Below are 16,939 nucleotides of genomic sequence, written 5' to 3' on the forward strand. Positions count from 1 at the left end.
CCAACACACACACAGAGCTGGAAATCTTAGCCAAGAGCAAAAGCAAATACCTCAACAGGGCATTTTAGTTTCCCCATCTGCTTTAGTACTTTCCTCAACTTCTCCCGCTCTTCGTGTTCACTAAGAGGGACAGCAGCTTCCACAGGAACTGGCTGCAGGGAAGGAAGAAAAGCTGCAATGTTAGCCATCTGCCCATGTCCTCCTTGTGACCGTTTCTGCATCACAAAGGCCTGCACTCGAGAACCCCCCAAATCCTGATGGTTTAAATAAAACGTGGCAAACATGATGGATTCATAATACTAGAACCCAATGAGATCATCTGACAAATTGGAGAATTCAGAGCAAAGGGAAATACTTCTTCACACAGCACATAGCTAAACTTTGGGTTGCACCCAACCTAGTGCTATGTGAACATTCTGCCAGCACCAGGATTTCTGCTTACCCAATGGAACGTTCTTCCCCTTTCCTCCTCAGGCACACCCCCTGAATCTGGTTGGGGGGGGTTACGTATGGTGGGAGGAGAGGAGGGGTAGCCCTGCTGCAGTAGCGGAAATCCCAGCACTGATAAGATGCATTAGTTGAATATTGCCCTATAGCATTAGCCACTAGATGTAGTGATGCCCAAAAGCTAGGGCAGTATTAGAAGGGGGATAGGTAAATTCCTAGAGGATAAGGTTATAAGTACCTGCAAGTCATTATGACAATATACTACCTCCGGTATCTGAATGCAAGTTGCTGGAGATCACAGGTGGGGAGAATGCTCTTGCGCTCAGGTCCTGCTTGTGGACTTCCCACAGGCATTTGGCTAGCCATCGTAAGAACAGGATGCTGGACTAGATGGGCCATTGGCCTGACCCAGCAGGTTTGTCTTATGTTCTACGGGCATTTGTGTACCACTAAATGAAATATACATATCTATATTTCTGATGTGCAGGCTTGGAGTGCTGTCACTTATATAGCCAATGTGTGCACCATCCATGCACAATTAGGAGTTATCAGCAGGCCTGGGGGAATACCAAGGTTTGCAGCAGTACAAAAAATATTTAGGCAAAAAAAAATTAAGGAGGAAGAACCCCAACCCCCCCAGTGAACATGCTCAGCAGGGAAGGGCTATAGCTCAGTGGTAGAGCATCTGCTTTGCAGTTTACCCCTCACAGAACTACAATTCCCACTGCAGTAACAAACTACAGTTCCCAGGATCCTTTGGGGGAAGCCATGTACTTTCAGTATGCTCTAAATGTATGGTATGGATGTGACCTCAGTATAAGGCAGCTTCCTATGTTCCTAGCAGCCACAGAATGTTGACCGACTTGTTGCAGGGTGGGGGGACTGAAAACGGGCGGGAAAGGTGGAGGGGAATGGAATGTAACAGCTAGAATCCTGAACAGCAGCACTCTGCAGCATTTTGTTGCAGGGTCCCAACTCAATGGCAAGAGGACCCTTCTGGAACCTGGACTGCCATGCTTTGCAAACCCCACCAACGGGGATTGTTTCCCACTCACACACGTTGTTCCAGAACTAGGCATCATCCAAAGAAGCGGAATGGGAAAAGATTCAGGATTAGCAAAAACAGGGAGAAGCATGTTTTACACAATGTGCAATTGGCTTATGGAATTCACTGCTACAAGATGTAATGGATGGTCAGTGCTGTAGATGGCTTTGAAAAAAGTATCGGACAGATTCCTGGATGTTGGGACACGCTGAGAACCTCCACAATGAAAGGCCGCGTAACAAGGAGTACTAGATGCTGAGCCCTTCCAAACAGGGGGGGGGCCCTTCGGATGTGGCCACTGTCAATGGCTACTGGTCACTGACATCTGCTGATATTCCTTCTCCCTCACTGCTAGTAAAGGTGCAAGGGCCCTCTCCTCTTTTTCACCTGGCCACCCTACCTAACCAGGAGATAGGGACGGTCAAATCTGTCCGTTTCAAGTTCTCTCCATTCCCCATTTTTCAAATCTTAAGGTCAGTTCTCCACATTTCCAGGTCAGTTTGCAATTAAAAAAAAAAAGATACTCTTGAAAATCTATCATTTCGTACAATTTCCTCCTAATTTGTATGCAATGTTGCCTAACACACTTTTTTCACAGCAATTCCCCCAACAGAATGCATTTTTGTATGTTGCTTTCACAAATATATGCATTCCTATGAACAATTTACCCTGGGTGTGCATCTCTGTACACATTACTTGGCTGGAGAGCTGTGCTGCAAAATTCACAGACGTGTGAAATTCGAAGGATAGCTGATTTTCAGTTTGTGTATTGTTACGAGAAGGGCAAATGAGTTAAGCTTGCCTGTAAGTGCCAACTGAATCAAATTTCTCTCCTGCCCCTACTCAGAGCAACCTTCTCCCGAGTGCATCTTTACTCAAAGTCAAATAGGGTTAGGCTGGGAGAAGCAAGAGGTTCCCCTTCTCCATCTCAGCTTACCTTTATGCCCAGCTCTTAAAGGTTCAGTATCCTTGGCCTTCTCTGTACCTACCGGACAACTACCAGACAAAGTATGATGCTCCTCTATCATTAGCATTGGTCCCCTGCTTCAGTTCTCTTCTGAAGACACCTCCCAAACTTAAAGTTAAAGATGGACCCTATCTTCCGCATGTTATGGCATTTCTGTACTTTCCTTTTCTTTTTTTAAAAAGATGTTTTTAAAGATGTTTTGTTTGAATATATTTTAAAGTCTGTTTTTCAGATGTTTCAGAATGTTTTTAGTGTTTCTGTTTGCCACCCTGGGCTCCTTCTGGGAGAAAGGGCAGGTGATAAATTTAATAACAACAATACCACCACCTTTTATTGCTGTTCTTAGCAGTTGTATTGGTGGTTTCATTGTATATTTAATATTTGTGTTTTTAATTTGCTATGAACTGTTTTTATACATTCAGCCGTATAGAAATGGCCTTCATAAATTAATGATTGCTGTATACTACCTCCAGGATCAGAGGCGCCATAAGAACGTAAGAGTCCTGCTACATCAGCCCAGCAGCCCATCTGGTCCAGCATCCTGTTCTCACAAAGGCCAGGCAGATGCCCTGCAAGCAGGACCTGAGCTGAAGATCACTCCGCCCTCCTGCAGTTCCCAGCAACTCTACAATTCTGTGATTCTATGAACTGGCATTTGGAAGCATACTCACTCCAACCATGGAGGGAGAACGTAGCCATCATGGCTAGTAGCTATTGATAGCCTTAGCCTCCATGCATTTGTCTAATCCTTTTTGAAAGCCATCCACGTTGGTGGCCATTACTGCCTCTTGTGAGTTCCATAGCTAAAATATCATCATTAATTAAATGTATATCCTGCCCTTCCTCTCAGCAGGAGCCGAGGGTGGCAAACAAAAACACTAAAAGCACTCTAAAACATCATAGGAACAGACTTTAAAATCTATTAAAACTAAACGTCTTTAAAAACATGTTAAAAAAATCTTTAAAAGCATCTTTTTTAAAAAAGCTTCAAAAGCATCTTAAAAAGCAATTCCAGCACAGAGGCAGACTGGGATAAGGTCTCTACTTAAAAGGCTTGCTGAAAAAGGAAGGTCTTCAGTAGGTGCCAAAAAGATAACAGAGATGGTGCCTGTCTAACATTTAAGGGGAGGGACTTCCAAAGGGTCGGTGTCACTACACTAAAGGTCCGCTTCCTACGTTGGGCAGAATGGACCACTTGCGCGTTGTGTGAAGTACTTTCTTTTATCTGTCCTGAATCTTCCAACATTCAGTTTCACTGGATGTCTACAAGTTCTAATGTAATTCTTTCTATCCACTTTTTCCATGCCATGCATAATTTTATACACTTCTGTTGCGTCTCCTCTGACTCGCCTTTTCTCTAAACTAAAAAGCCCCAAATGCTGCAACCTTTCCTCATAGGGAGTTGCTCCATCCCGTTGATTAGACCTCTGCATACCAATTACTGGGCAACTACAGTGGGAGATGGCTATTGTGCTCAGGTCATGCTTGCAGGCTTCCCATGGGCAACAAGCTGGCCACTGTAGGAAACCGGATGGTGGACTAGATAGACTTTTGGCCTATATTTTGCTCTTCAGCCCATGCCCCGCTTGTGGATGCCAGGAGGCATCTTGCTGTCTTCAGCTGGAAACAGAATGCTGGGGGAAATTATGCAAGTCAGATCCAACAAGATAGTACTTATGATCTTAGGCACTGTATACTCCCTTGTCTTTACAAGAAGCCTTTTACAGCACACAATCCAATGAATATTTACTTGGAAATACTTCTCTTTGTGTTCAATAGGATTTGTGCTCTACTTATAGTTTGTAGGATTGCAGCATAAATTGACATCTTTCCCTAAAATCTCCGAAAGAGAGATTTTGCAAAAAGCAGGAAGAATGTCAGCACAAAGCACCCTAGCACCATATCCAAAGCTGTGCATATATTGCGGGTCAATGCCAGCACAGAAAAGTGGTATCAGGTGCAGAAATACTTTCTTCCTTGGAAACTCTGCTTTCCACTTTTTAAAAAAGAAAAGAATAAAGATGAAAACAACTTTCTAGTCCTCATGGTTGCAAATACATGCCCCAAAATGTATAGGCAATGCCTGGTAAGATTTCAGATGCCAGAAGGGTTGCTGAACAGTATTTCCAGCCTTTGGGGGGGTTATGCATCGTTGCCCCACATAGCTCCTTGCCCCTCCACACACACACACACACACACACACACACACACACACACACACCGACTGCTGGAAGGGCAATTAGTAGTACAAATTGCAAAACTCTGGTTGCAAGATAAGAGAAATCAATCATGCAAATGTGCAAAATGTGCAGAAGTTGCAGAATTCAACTTCTTAGAATGCAGAATGTCACCATGGTGCAGAATATTTATTTATTTGATTTAAAAGGAAGCAGAGTTCATGCAGGGGCCTGCCCCCTTACCTTGTTGACATGTTCAGCCATGGTGTGGTAATTCAATCCAGCTTTGGACTTGAATTGCTTCTTACAGTGCTGGCATTTCAAGGCATCCTGCAGCTGAACAAAGCAGACCAAAAAAGTCAACAAAAGTATTTCAAATGGAGGCACCTGAACTGGAGGTTACTCACTCTTTTTGGCCGAAACCCAACAAGAAAAAACCAAGACAATGGATGGAAAAGTCCATACAGGCAATAAAAAGTTCACATATTCAGCACACATGCATGCACACACAGAGAAATTATCCTAGGGCACGGTCTGCTTATCCTACAATAATCTTGTTCTGCAACAGAAATAAAGCATTCAGAACAGCCTCCTGTCCACGTTTGTTATCACTGGTATCAATATTCAGTCTGGGGCAGAATCCGGAATTCCAGTCCAGACTTTGGGGAAAGAAAGGGGTCATGAGAAGGCTCTGTGAGGGGCAAGGCATTGATCTACACCTAGATTTTTGCCACTCTGTGAATGGAGGAAGGGGTAGTGAGCTGGCATCCCAAGCTGCATTCTCTTAAAAAAAATATTTTCCAGGGCTAAGGGTTAGCCCAAGAATCTGATCATGAAGACTGTCTCTGAACATGTGCAGAGTCCTGTTCCTTCACAATATGACCTCAATCCCCACATATTGGAGGTTGGACTTGATGGCCTTATAGGCCCCTTCCAACTCAACTATTCCATGATTCTATATCTCAAAATAATGCTGGGTTTTTACATAGTGAACTTTTTATATGGCAATATAGGTCAGCAGCAAAAAGAGGGGTGAAATTGCCTTTTGTCTTGTGCATTTATAGGGTGAATAGGGTGAATTTCAAGGATGGGGAGGGGTAGGAAAATTCACTAGCAATCTTCATAGGTCTTCACAGCTACGGCCCTCCAATTTTAATTCCCCAGAAAGCCCTTGGACAATACTACATCAATTAAAAATGGTAGACAGCAGCAGGAAAAAGCAAGCAAAAACCCCAGTGAGATCCACGCCCCCTGCCCTCAAAGTTCTCTTCTCAAAATGCCCCCTATTCACAGCATAAAAGTTTGTATGTGGAGACCCCTCGAGACTGGTGTTTGCTTGTGGATGTATTCTGCAACATGTCACTAATGCAACAATAGTGCATTGGTGGTGGATTTATACTGGACGGTCCACACATCATTTTGTTGTTGTGGTTACAAAAAATTACAGACTTTGTGCAAGAAGCTATGGGACATGCATCCAAACCTTTTGCAGGTGCAAAAACATTGAAAGTGAAATCGCGTATAGCCGACCTGATACCACAATGGGCACAAATCATCATGAATGCATAACAAAAAGGATGTCTTGAGGGGCCAGGCATGTCTGTGTGCATTTTCGCTCAGCACTACCTGGAATTAAGGACAGGGCTTTCAGGACAGAGGGTGCAATTTCTAGCTAGGATGGAGACCAGCACTTTGGCATCTGGGAGTCCCTAGACCAAAAGGGGGCCCATGGCGCAAGCAAACAAGGGCTGTGGCTAAGTTGCTTCCATGCAGCGGGGCACGGCAGGAGGGCAACCCTCCCCTCCCCAATGCCAGCCTCTTCCTCCCCTCTATGGAATCACCTCCCCCTTGAATTGAGGCAAATACTAACATTGACACCTCTGCCTTAGGTGTTCATTTAGTGTTGTTTTCAAACCTATCTTGGGGGGAGGGTTGTACGGTTTATAAAACTATTTTTAGGTATTTTTGTAAATTGCCTTGGGGTGCCTGTAAAAGATAATCAATCAATCAATCAATCAATTATAATTAATTAAAAATAATTTCAGCATTTGCCAAAAAAATATTTTTCCCTCCAGGACCTTACTGGCAATAACAATAACAACAACAACAACAATAGTAATAATAATAAACAATACTTTATATATTATAAACTACTACTATCATTTATATTATGCTGCTACTATTTATCTCTATACTCCTTTTCAGTCCCAGAGGCCCCCAAAGTAGTAAACAGCATATTAAAACAAATTCACAGTAGAGTGCAATAAAACGTCAGCAAGGAAAGTAGTACCAGTTGGTTTAAATTTGCTTTGCTTTGAATATACAGCTGCCTGTTGCTTTATATCCTATACAGATACTTTAGAAATATATAGTTTACTTGTACTTGCACACCACTCCTGCATATTCACAGTCTGGACACCCTTGGAAATAGGCAGAGAGAAACATGTCTGTTTGTTTGCTTGCTAGTCACATCTAATTTCGGCTTCCTACTTTTTGGCAGACTTCCATGTGCTTCTTCAGACCGAGGATCGTCTTCCTGGTTATCATGCTGCAGGTCGGACAGGCCACCTCTCCTTTCTCATTGATCATCCGCTGCCACTGCTCCTCCGGGCTCACTGGAGAAGGATAAAGACAGCCCCAAGATTCAGGCAAGAGGGAAGTTCAGCTTTGTTTTGAGCTAAATCTTGGATCGCCGCCAGACTGTCACTATTTTGTAGGTCACTACAGGAATACCTCGCATTAACGTACTCAATGGGACCAGAGCGAGTACGTAAACCAAAAATGTCCTTAAAGTGAAACACTACCTTTTAAAACTTTTTTTACCTCTCCTTCATGCGGAGCCTCAAAGCCCCGCACTAAAGCCTCTGCTGCTGCGCTGCTGCGCCTCTCAACTGATCATGATCGCGCCTCCCAGCTGATTTGTGGTGGCACGATCACGTCTATTTCCACCCCCACACACCGTTAAGTGTCTATAAATGTGAAGCAAGCGTACGTAAACAGGGGCATGGTGGAGTATGGAGTATGTCCGTAAAAGCGAGTGTACGTTAAGTGAAGGTCCGTATAGCGGGGTATTCCTGTACTCAATCAAATACCATGGATTAAAGCACTCTGTTGCTCCAGCGCAGCAAATCTACTTTATATACAGGCTTCTTGTGGTCAGGCATGTTATGGGGAAATGAACTAAAATGTGTGGGATAATTATTGATTGACAGGAAGACCTATCTTCCTGCACAGAAATCAGGGATGAATGCTCATTGCAGCATAAGCTCCTCGCAAAGAAATCAGAACCAATGCTCAATAGTGAGTGGGCATCATATAACTTCCAAGCAAGCTTTGTTCAAGCAAAATCAGGATGGTTGCTTAAGAAACAACCCATCTGGAGAAACCCAAGGTGGCACAGGAGCAAGCTATGAATGACAGAGGCAGACCCATCTCTTTGTGTGTGATTCTTTAAGTGGGGATGGAGAGTGCAATTTAAATCCAAAAAGGTGAACCCCATTCCACCCCACTCCTTCTCCCCCTGCCCTTCTTCTACACCCCCCCAGCCAGGCTTGCTTTCAGTATTGGGACCCAGCTAAGGAAAAACCAACTCAGGGAATGAACAGAAGAGGAGAGTGGCCAGACGTGGGAAGGGCTTGTTCCCTCACTCCCCCACCCCCCAGCATTTTTGCACTTTAAATACAGAGTTGACTAACCATCACGTCTAGTTTGGTCCTTAGCCACCCTGGGGAAAGCTTGTCTGCCATAACGGGTTGGAAGAAACACAAACGAGAGCAGTCCACATGGAAGGAGGCAGCCCTTAAAATATCCAGGTCCCGGGCTGCTTAAGGGCCACCCTTTGGATTGGGTCCCAAAGCCAAGTGACGACCAGTGTAGCAGGAATTGCAGTGTTCAGAATACCTCCCCCCACATCCAGCCAGTAGGCCTACATCTTTAAATTGCTGAAGTTGACATGATCATAACACACACTTAAAAAAAGTAATTACCCAAATTTCCATTTTCACAGGAAAAAGGGTGCAGGCCAACTTTTCACAAATACTTTTGGTCCCACTTAGGAGACTTGGCTACAGGCAAACAGGAACTGAGCTACCCAGCCCCACAAGTGTCAAAACCCATTTCCAGGTCTTGGCTGGGCCTGGAAGCTTCTCCATTTCTTTAAGCCAATCATGCCAGAAGAAGCTCCACATCTGGTAGAGCTAATTTGGAGTGCTTTATCCAGGGACTTGAGGCAGAGGAACAGGGGTGAGTGAGATTGTACGAGAGGTCAAGGCTGTCTCGTGGAGGTGACTGCTTGGGCATAGAGCAGGGATAGCCAACAGGGTGCCGTCCAGATTTTGTCGCAATACAACTCCCATCAGCCCCTACCAGCATGGCTAATGGTCGGGGATGATGGGAGTTGCAGTCCAACAACATATGGAAGGTATCACTTTGGCTTACCCCTGGGGCAGAGAGAATCTATACTGTTAGAGAAGAGAGAGTGTGCTGGGACAAAAGGTAAACACTGGATTATTTCCATAGCCAATTTTTATTTTATTTCTCTGTTCCAGGACTGGGCACCTCCAGATGTTGCTGGACTACAGTTCCCATCATCCCTGACATCCCATGCTGGCTGAGCCTGATGGGAGTCGGAGTCCAGCAATACGTGGAGGACCATAGGTTTCCCTCTCTTCTTCGTAAACCTATTTATTTATTTAACAAAATGTATATACCACTTGATTGTAGAAAACCTCTAAGCGGTTCACAAAGACCAGTTAAAAACAAGTAATTAAAAACATTTTAAAAACAATTAGAACAGCAGTAGACTAAAAAGAGATTAAAACACATCGGCATCTATGCGCCCGGATAGGCACGGGATTTTAGAAACCTATGCAGCTTGCCTTATGCTTTGCCGCATGAAATCTTTGTCTACTCCAGGAGAGGGAAACCTGTGGTCCTCCATATTGGCCACCATGGCCGATGGTCAGTTGTGATGGGAGATGTAGCCCAGCAACATCTAGAGGGACACAGGTTCCCTACCCTGACTGGCAGCAGCTCCCCAGGCTGTCATAGGGGAGTCTTTCCCAGCCCACCTGGAGACACCAGGAATTGAACCAGAACTTTGATTTGGATTCCTGCATTGAGCAGGGGGTTGGACTCAATGGCCTTATAGGCCCCTTCCAACTCTACTATTCTATGATTCTGTGACCTTCTGCATGCAGATCACGTGCTCTGCCACTGAGCTATGATCCCTTGCATAAAGTGAGTTTTTAATGGTTCAGCCTCACTCACCCTTCGGGAACTTCCATGCGGATTCAAACTTGCAGTCACAACAGGAATGGTAAGCTCAAATGCTCCTGAGCGTATGTCACTCCAGACTATTAACTGAATTGATTTATTGGAAATAATCTTTAACTCACCCTTCGTGAAAACATGATGCCAATGCAGGATACAATAATAAACAGTGTAGCACAGAAAACCTACAATCTGCAGACTATTTCTAGTAATATGACAATACCTCCTGGAAAATAAGTTACCATTTGTTCCCAATGTTTGCTTTCAAATTATAAGCCACTTGGAGCTTTGGGGATAGGACAAGCTAGAAAAATAGGGGGGGAATGTTTCTCCACTAATAATTCCTGAGAGCTCCCCTAGCCATTTTATAGCGGAGAGAAATGGAACATTGCCGTGATTCCGTTAAGAGTTCCATTCTGAAGCCCAGCGACATCTGAACAAACAGGATCAGTTCAGTGGCTGACTACCAGCTCTGGGACTTGTGTTTGTTTAAATGGCACCCCACGAGACAACGCAGCCAAAAGAGGCAGAGCTGAGCCATGCACTCAAGCAAACGAGGAACTGGCTTGGTTCCCACTGCAACGTAGTAGACTAGGCCAAAGTGAGGCCTGCTGGGTTGTTTATTTGACTGGCCTCACGCTGATCAGAGATTCAAAAGCTGGGAATGTGGACCAGCTAGAAGAGGCCACAGCTGTGTTTACTTGGAACATTCTGCCTTCCTCGAGCCAATAAGAGATCCCCAGAGAAGCACGTTTTTGCCTGGCTCCCGTATTGCCTTCAGATGCTCCAGGTGCCTGCTTGCCAGTGTTTGAAAATCCAGAAGACGACAGTTCTCACAGCCTCAGTTAACCCCCAAACCGCACTTTAAAAAGTAACACTGGAAAGCACTGACGGCAAAATACACGCATCTCGAGCCAGAAACAGCAAACAGCCGGCATACGTTCAAATGACCAGTTTTCCCCACGACAGCTTAGAGTCAGGAATATAAGAGACTGCCTTAGACCAAGTGAGACAATTGGTCGATCTGTCTGAGCATTGTCTGTGATGACTGGCAGCGGCTCTTCCGGCCCTACCTGAAGATACTGCAGATCAAACCTCCCACCTCCTGCATGCAGAAGCAAATGCTCTCCCACTGAGCCATGGCCTGGTTCACAGATAATGCTAAGCCACAAGTCAACCGAACCACAGATGTTCGACAAACAACGGCTTGTTTCTCCAAAGCTTGCTTTGTTTTCCAGCTTCTCTCGCTTCCTGCCTTTATAGCTTGGTGAGTTTCTGGGGTAGGGTGGCCAAATAAACAATTCTTAAGGCAGGGTGCTGAGTTTGCACATAACACCAAGGCAAAATTAAAGCAGAACAAGGCTGATAAGTCAACAACAAACTATAGCTTCAGATAATGTTTTATTGGCAGTAGGCAAACCATAGTTAACCACATGGTTTGGGCAATCAAACAAATCATGGTTCAGTAAACCAGTTTATTAAACCATGGCTTAGTATTATGTGTGAGCCAGGCCATTAAATATCTGCCTGAGCCTTATTCAGTCACATGTTCCGCGCATTCTGCAGGAGAAATGGCCATTTAAAAACACACAACATTCACATATGCTGCCGTTTTGTGTATTTTGGAAAAATAGGAAAATGGGGGGAGGGCATGTTTTTGCATTTTTTTCCCCAGGAAAAATTGGTGGGTGGGGATGGGGAAAATTGGGGGATATATTTCCCCTCCCCCCAGGCCTTCACATCTCTAATTTTGCTATTCAAATTTGGCCCACCCGTAGCAGAAGGAGCCGCTGCTGTTGGTGCCACATCCTTTCTCATGCTGGATCCTGGCGGTTTCTTCTTTTGCTCTTCGTTGCTGCTGCTGCTTAGCGCTGCCTCCAGTTTCTTTGCTCGATGTGCTTTCGCCTTGTCCTCTGCTTTCGCCAACCCTGGAGAAGAGGAAGGCTTTTACTTGCGGGAGACAACAGAATAGACTGGATGGCTCCTTCCTTCAAAGGAAGGTATAGTGATGCTCATGTAGCAGTATGTTATAACTGGCAGTAGTGGGGAGTAATAACCATTCCCACTTAAAAAGGTTGGACAGCAGGAGTCTGGGAAATAGGTCATAATGCAAAATGGGGGCAGTCGATGTGCTGTCCTCCAGATGTTGCTGGACTACAACTCCCATCATCCACAACCGTTAGCCGTGCTGGTAGGGACTGATGGGAGTTGCATTTCAACAACATCCGGAGGGCATGACGTTGGCTATTCCTGCAATAAAACAAATGTATTACATGTGAGACAAGGCAGTCGACTGGATAATTCAGTAATGGTGAACAAGCTTCACTGCAAGGCCGGCACCAAACCGCAGTGGGCCCTTGGGCACCAGACACCCCTGTATTGATGCCCCTGCTGCCAGCTTGGGTGATGGTAGGCATGCACGCACAGCATGCTGATGCAGCAACACAAGAGGTGGCACAGCCAGGAGTATTTAAGTGTGTGCCGGCTGCATGCATGTGCCGGGATAGTGTTGCCTGGGAGAGTGAAGCTCCCACTCCACACAACCATCCAGTCACAATTTGTGATCACACCCCACAACCCGATGCTGGCGGCGATTGTGAAGTGGGAGCTCCAGCTTCCTAGCCCCTGCTGCAGGGGCTCTCAGGCAGTGCCTGATCTGGCCACCCGCTGGCACTGAGCCTGCTTCCCGGAAAGATATTTTGCTCATCACTGCTATTATTCTCTTGAAATCCATGGGTTTTGGGACACACTCTTAGTTCATGCCAGACTACAGTGAGGCCCCAAAGGCCTGGCAAGGACCCTGCTTGAACCAAATATACTGCCTATTTTGCAGAATCCTCTGCAACGCACAAAGGGCTTTGCAGAGTTGATGCGAAGGTGTTCCTTGGAAATAGAAAGTCTAATCAGAGCTTGGAAAAGTTACTTTTTTGAACTACAACTCCCATCAGCCCCAGCCAGCATGGCCACTGGATTGGGCTGATGGGAATTGTAGTTCAAAAAAGTAACTTTTCCAAGCTCATACCCTGCACTGATTGTTCCAAGAACAGAAACAAGGCTGATTCTTTACCTTTCAGTCCGAAAGTGCCCGAGATGGACGGCTGCTCTCCAGTAAATTTCTTAGGAGTTTTCTGTTTCCTTCCTAACTCAAAAAGGAGAAACCGGAAATAAAAATTTTTTAAACACCTGCACAGTAAGCTCACAGCTCAACACCCACATATATGCAAAGCAATATTATTATTCCAATTAAGCCCATTTGCAAATGGTTACCTGGTGTAGGCTAATTTATTCTGTTGCCTTGTCCACTGAGAAAAGGCAAGAAATGAAGCACAGTGCTGATACGCTATTCCAGGCCACAGAAAGTCCTACTTAGCTTTCCTCTGGTTTCCTCAGATTTAGCTTAGCACTGCCCATATGTTTTCAAGTTAACAGATCTAATAATAAATAAATAAGTTTACCTCCCCAGTCATAAGGACTAGAAACGTGCTTTTTTACACAGTAATAAAGAAAGTCAGGGGTATGGAAAACAAGTCCTAGGAACAAAGATGGAAGGAACTGGGTATGTTTAGCCTGGCCACTGAGAAGACTTAGAAGGGATATGATAGCACTCTTCAAACGCACGAAGGGCTATCCCACCAAAGAGGGCAAATAAGTGTTCGAGGACAGAACTAGATCTAACGGATTTAGATGATAAGAGGGTAGACACAGACAATTTTTTTCAATTTTTATTTATCAGTTCCTCATTTTTCCATTTTTAAATTTGGTTGACCACATTTCTGCAAATATTTGCCATTTTTTTAAAAAAAAAAACAGTCCTTATAAACATTCATTTGTTGTAAACAGTCCAGAGAGCTTCAGCTATAGGGCAGTATACAAATGCAATAAATAAATAAATTCGTCAGCATTTTAGTGTGTATTTCTCCAAATACACACATTTTATAAGGCATTATTGTCATGAGTATATGCATTTTTATGCATGCATTCCCCTAATATATTTTTTATATAGAGAATTGCATCGCAAAATTCAGAGAAGTGCAAATGTTGAGGGACAGCTATTGTTTTGGGAAGCCCTGGATTTAGGCTGAACATTAGGAGAAACATGTGGATGCTCTAGCTCTGAGTGTCCTCCATTGAGCAGGAGGTTGGACTAAAGCAGCCTAGCGGGTTCCCTCCAACCCTAGGATACTATGAACAAAACAGAAAGCCGAATGCCTTCCTCTATGAGGCAGGGGGTTCCAAATGGGGGAACAAAGGCACAATCACAAGGAGGCACAGAAAACAAGGTGCCATTCCAAGAAAATGTGGACAGTAGCTCAACTCCCATGGATCAAACTTGCTTGGGGGGGAGGGGGAGATGAAATAGTTTTACCCTGCATGAATGGAAATCTGAATGGAAACAAAGGCCCCATCTGCACTATACATTTAAAGCAATATCACACCACTTTAAGCATTCATGGCTTCCCTCAAAGCATGCTGGGAAATGTAGTGCAGATGGGGGCAAAGTGAGATTCCATTAGACTGGCAGAGTTGGAAGGGGCTTATAAGACCTCAAGTCCCACCCCTTGCTCAATGCAGGAATCCATTATTTACACTTAAGTTCTGAGCCAACATATTCTTGTCTTCCCCTTCCCTGGGACCTCTTACGGAAAGGGGTAACCACAGGTTACAGGCCCCCAATTCCTGAACTGTGTGCCTTGAGCAATACACAAACAAAATAGAGGCTCTGCTGAGCCCAAGGCACCCATTTGCTGCAGAGTCTGTCTGTTGAGCCCCTGCATGCTTTGCTGGCCCTTGCCTCCTTCCCAACAGCCTCTGTTACGGGTAAGTAATTTTGCCACATCGTTGCTGTGATCATACAGTCGCTAGCATGGCAGAGATGGAGCTAAGTGACCCACTGTCAAAGGAAGTTGCCCACTGCATCTCTGGATGAGCCACTGCTCAGGGATTGCTTCCTTCCATTCACAATATATCTAGATTAAGGACTGATGTAGAAATGCACTTCTTAGGTGGTGGTTAAATTTTACCCTTGTACCCGCAGAAAGCAAAACCATTTTGGGTATAGGAATAGTGCATGCTTCCAATTTTAAGGGTGGGGGACCTGGGCCTCAGCTATTCGGAGTCTGGGAAACGCTGCTCTAATCTTACTGTGCTTCATCCTTTCGGGGTCTTCCTCCTGCACAGCAGCCTGCCTGCTCGCCTGTTGCTTGGAGCCTTTGCCGCCTGACGGCTGAGTGGCAGGGGTAGTGGCTGCTCTGCCACCTCTGGCTGCTGTGGTTTGGAAGTCTCTGACGCCCTGGTTCACAGCCGCACATTCTCCGTTCTCGGGGCGCTGTAGAGCCATGGCCTTCTCCACCTTTGCCTGTTTGGGATGGATGGTGGGGGAAGCTGAACCTTCGGCAGCTCTAGGGCAAAGCACAGATGGCTGGTTTAAGGCGGAGATTAAGACATTGAGGCCTCATGCCTGAGCACCTCTTTCCATCCCAAATCCACGGGGAAGTGTTCCCTCTTCTCTGCCTCAAAAGCCACAGGACGATACCTTTTCTTGCCCCCGCCCTTGCTGGTGCCTCTCTGCACTTTGTTGTCCACTGGAGGGGCCACCGCCGGCAACGGCCTGTCCAGATGGTTCCAGAGGCAGTGCTTTTCCAGCTGGGTTTTGGATGTGAAGGCAGCTTCGCAGTATGGGCATGGGAAGGTCCGTTTCTCCACTATGGCGCCCTGGAAGACAGTGGGAAGAGGGAGAAGAAAGTGGAATCGGAGCTAAACACACTTTGGAGAGCTCCTTGGAGGTTCGGACTAAATCCTGGAGTGGATCCATTGCTCCACTGACATTGGAGCCACCAGTCTCCACTGGACTCGGCCTTCCAGCCGAAATACAGGGCTGTGGGCACACTGTGCGAAAAACAAGGGCAGTCCCTGAATCGATTCATCACATGACTTTTAAGCCATTTACGTTGCTTACTCACCATACACTTAAACCGCATGACTTCCCCCAAAGAATCCTGGGAACTGTAACTTGTTAAGGGAGTTGGGAATTGTAGCTCTGTGAGGTGCATGCTGCCATTCCCAGGATTCTTTCGGGGAAGGCGTGTGCTTTAATTGTATGGTGTGTACATAGCCTAAATCTACATAAATTTGCAAAGGAACAAAATAAAAGTTCTGAACAAGAACAAAAAAGCATTCTCTCTTTGTTTTTAGATGAGGCACGACCACCACAGCAGGCACCGACTCAGAAGAGGCATCACTACAGCACATTGCATTCGATGCAGAAGGTGCCAGGTTTAGTCCCTGGAATCTCCAAGGAGGGCTAGGAAAGACCCCAGCTAGAATGCTGGAAGAGCTGCTGACAGTCAGTGCAGATGAGGGATGGGGAACCTCGTAGCCTCCAGATGTCATTGGACTCTGACTCTCACCAGCACCTGCCAGCACAGCCAACGGTCAGGGATGGTGGGAGTTGTAATCCAACACCATCTCCAAGGCCAAAGTCCCCATTCTGGGTGCAGACAGCACTGAGCAAGATGGACCAACAGCCTGACTCAGTGTAAGGCAGCCTCCTGTGTTAAACTCTTCTCCGCTGGGAAGAGGATTGCGCCTGAGTTTTGCCACTCACATGTGCTTCCAGGGAAGGCCCAAGGCTCTGTGGCAGAGCACATGCTTTGCATGCAGAAAGTCCCAGGTAGGGCTGGGAAAAATCCTGTCTGAGACCCTGGGAAGTTGTTGCCAGTCAGTGTAGACCAGTTGTGGGGAAGGCCAGGCCTCTCCATTTGGCTGTGAGGTTGTTTGAGCCAAGTCGAGCCCACCTGCCCTACATCTGCAGTCATACATGTGATGTCGGGTGTGGGACAGTTAAAGATGGGGCTCGGCCAAAAAGGAGGTTTGTGGGCACCGGGGATTGTAAAGGGCTGTGCCTTTACCTGCATTGTTTGATTTCAAACCGTCTAGGCAAAACAGGGTTCCCTGCCATCAGGTGATTGACAGGCGGGCACTGGGGTGATAAGGATCTGGCCCGCCAGCAGCAACTAGTTCTCCACCCCTGGT

At 45.8% G+C, this 16,939-nt stretch overlaps 1 protein-coding gene across 3 annotated transcripts in view; it reads right to left on the reverse strand.

Moving 5' to 3' along the window:
• ZNF512B (zinc finger protein 512B) overlaps positions 1-16,939 on the reverse strand; it is a 74,254-nt gene that overhangs the window by 22,227 nt on the left and 35,088 nt on the right. For all 3 annotated transcript variants that reach the window (XM_061630974.1, XM_061630975.1, XM_061630973.1), the window contains exons 5-11: positions 15,441-15,619; positions 15,050-15,306; positions 12,975-13,046; positions 11,680-11,835; positions 7,127-7,251; positions 4,880-4,972; positions 51-152 (exon numbers count right to left, since the gene is read on the reverse strand). In XM_061630974.1, the coding sequence (XP_061486958.1) occupies positions 51-152; positions 4,880-4,972; positions 7,127-7,251; positions 11,680-11,835; positions 12,975-13,046; positions 15,050-15,306; positions 15,441-15,619 (984 nt within the window). The remainder of the gene's footprint in view (positions 1-50; positions 153-4,879; positions 4,973-7,126; positions 7,252-11,679; positions 11,836-12,974; positions 13,047-15,049; positions 15,307-15,440; positions 15,620-16,939) is intronic.

The sequence above is a fragment of the Rhineura floridana genome, chromosome 6 (assembly GCF_030035675.1).
Source record: "Rhineura floridana isolate rRhiFlo1 chromosome 6, rRhiFlo1.hap2, whole genome shotgun sequence".
In the NCBI taxonomy this organism is placed as follows: domain Eukaryota; kingdom Metazoa; phylum Chordata; class Lepidosauria; order Squamata; family Rhineuridae; genus Rhineura; species Rhineura floridana.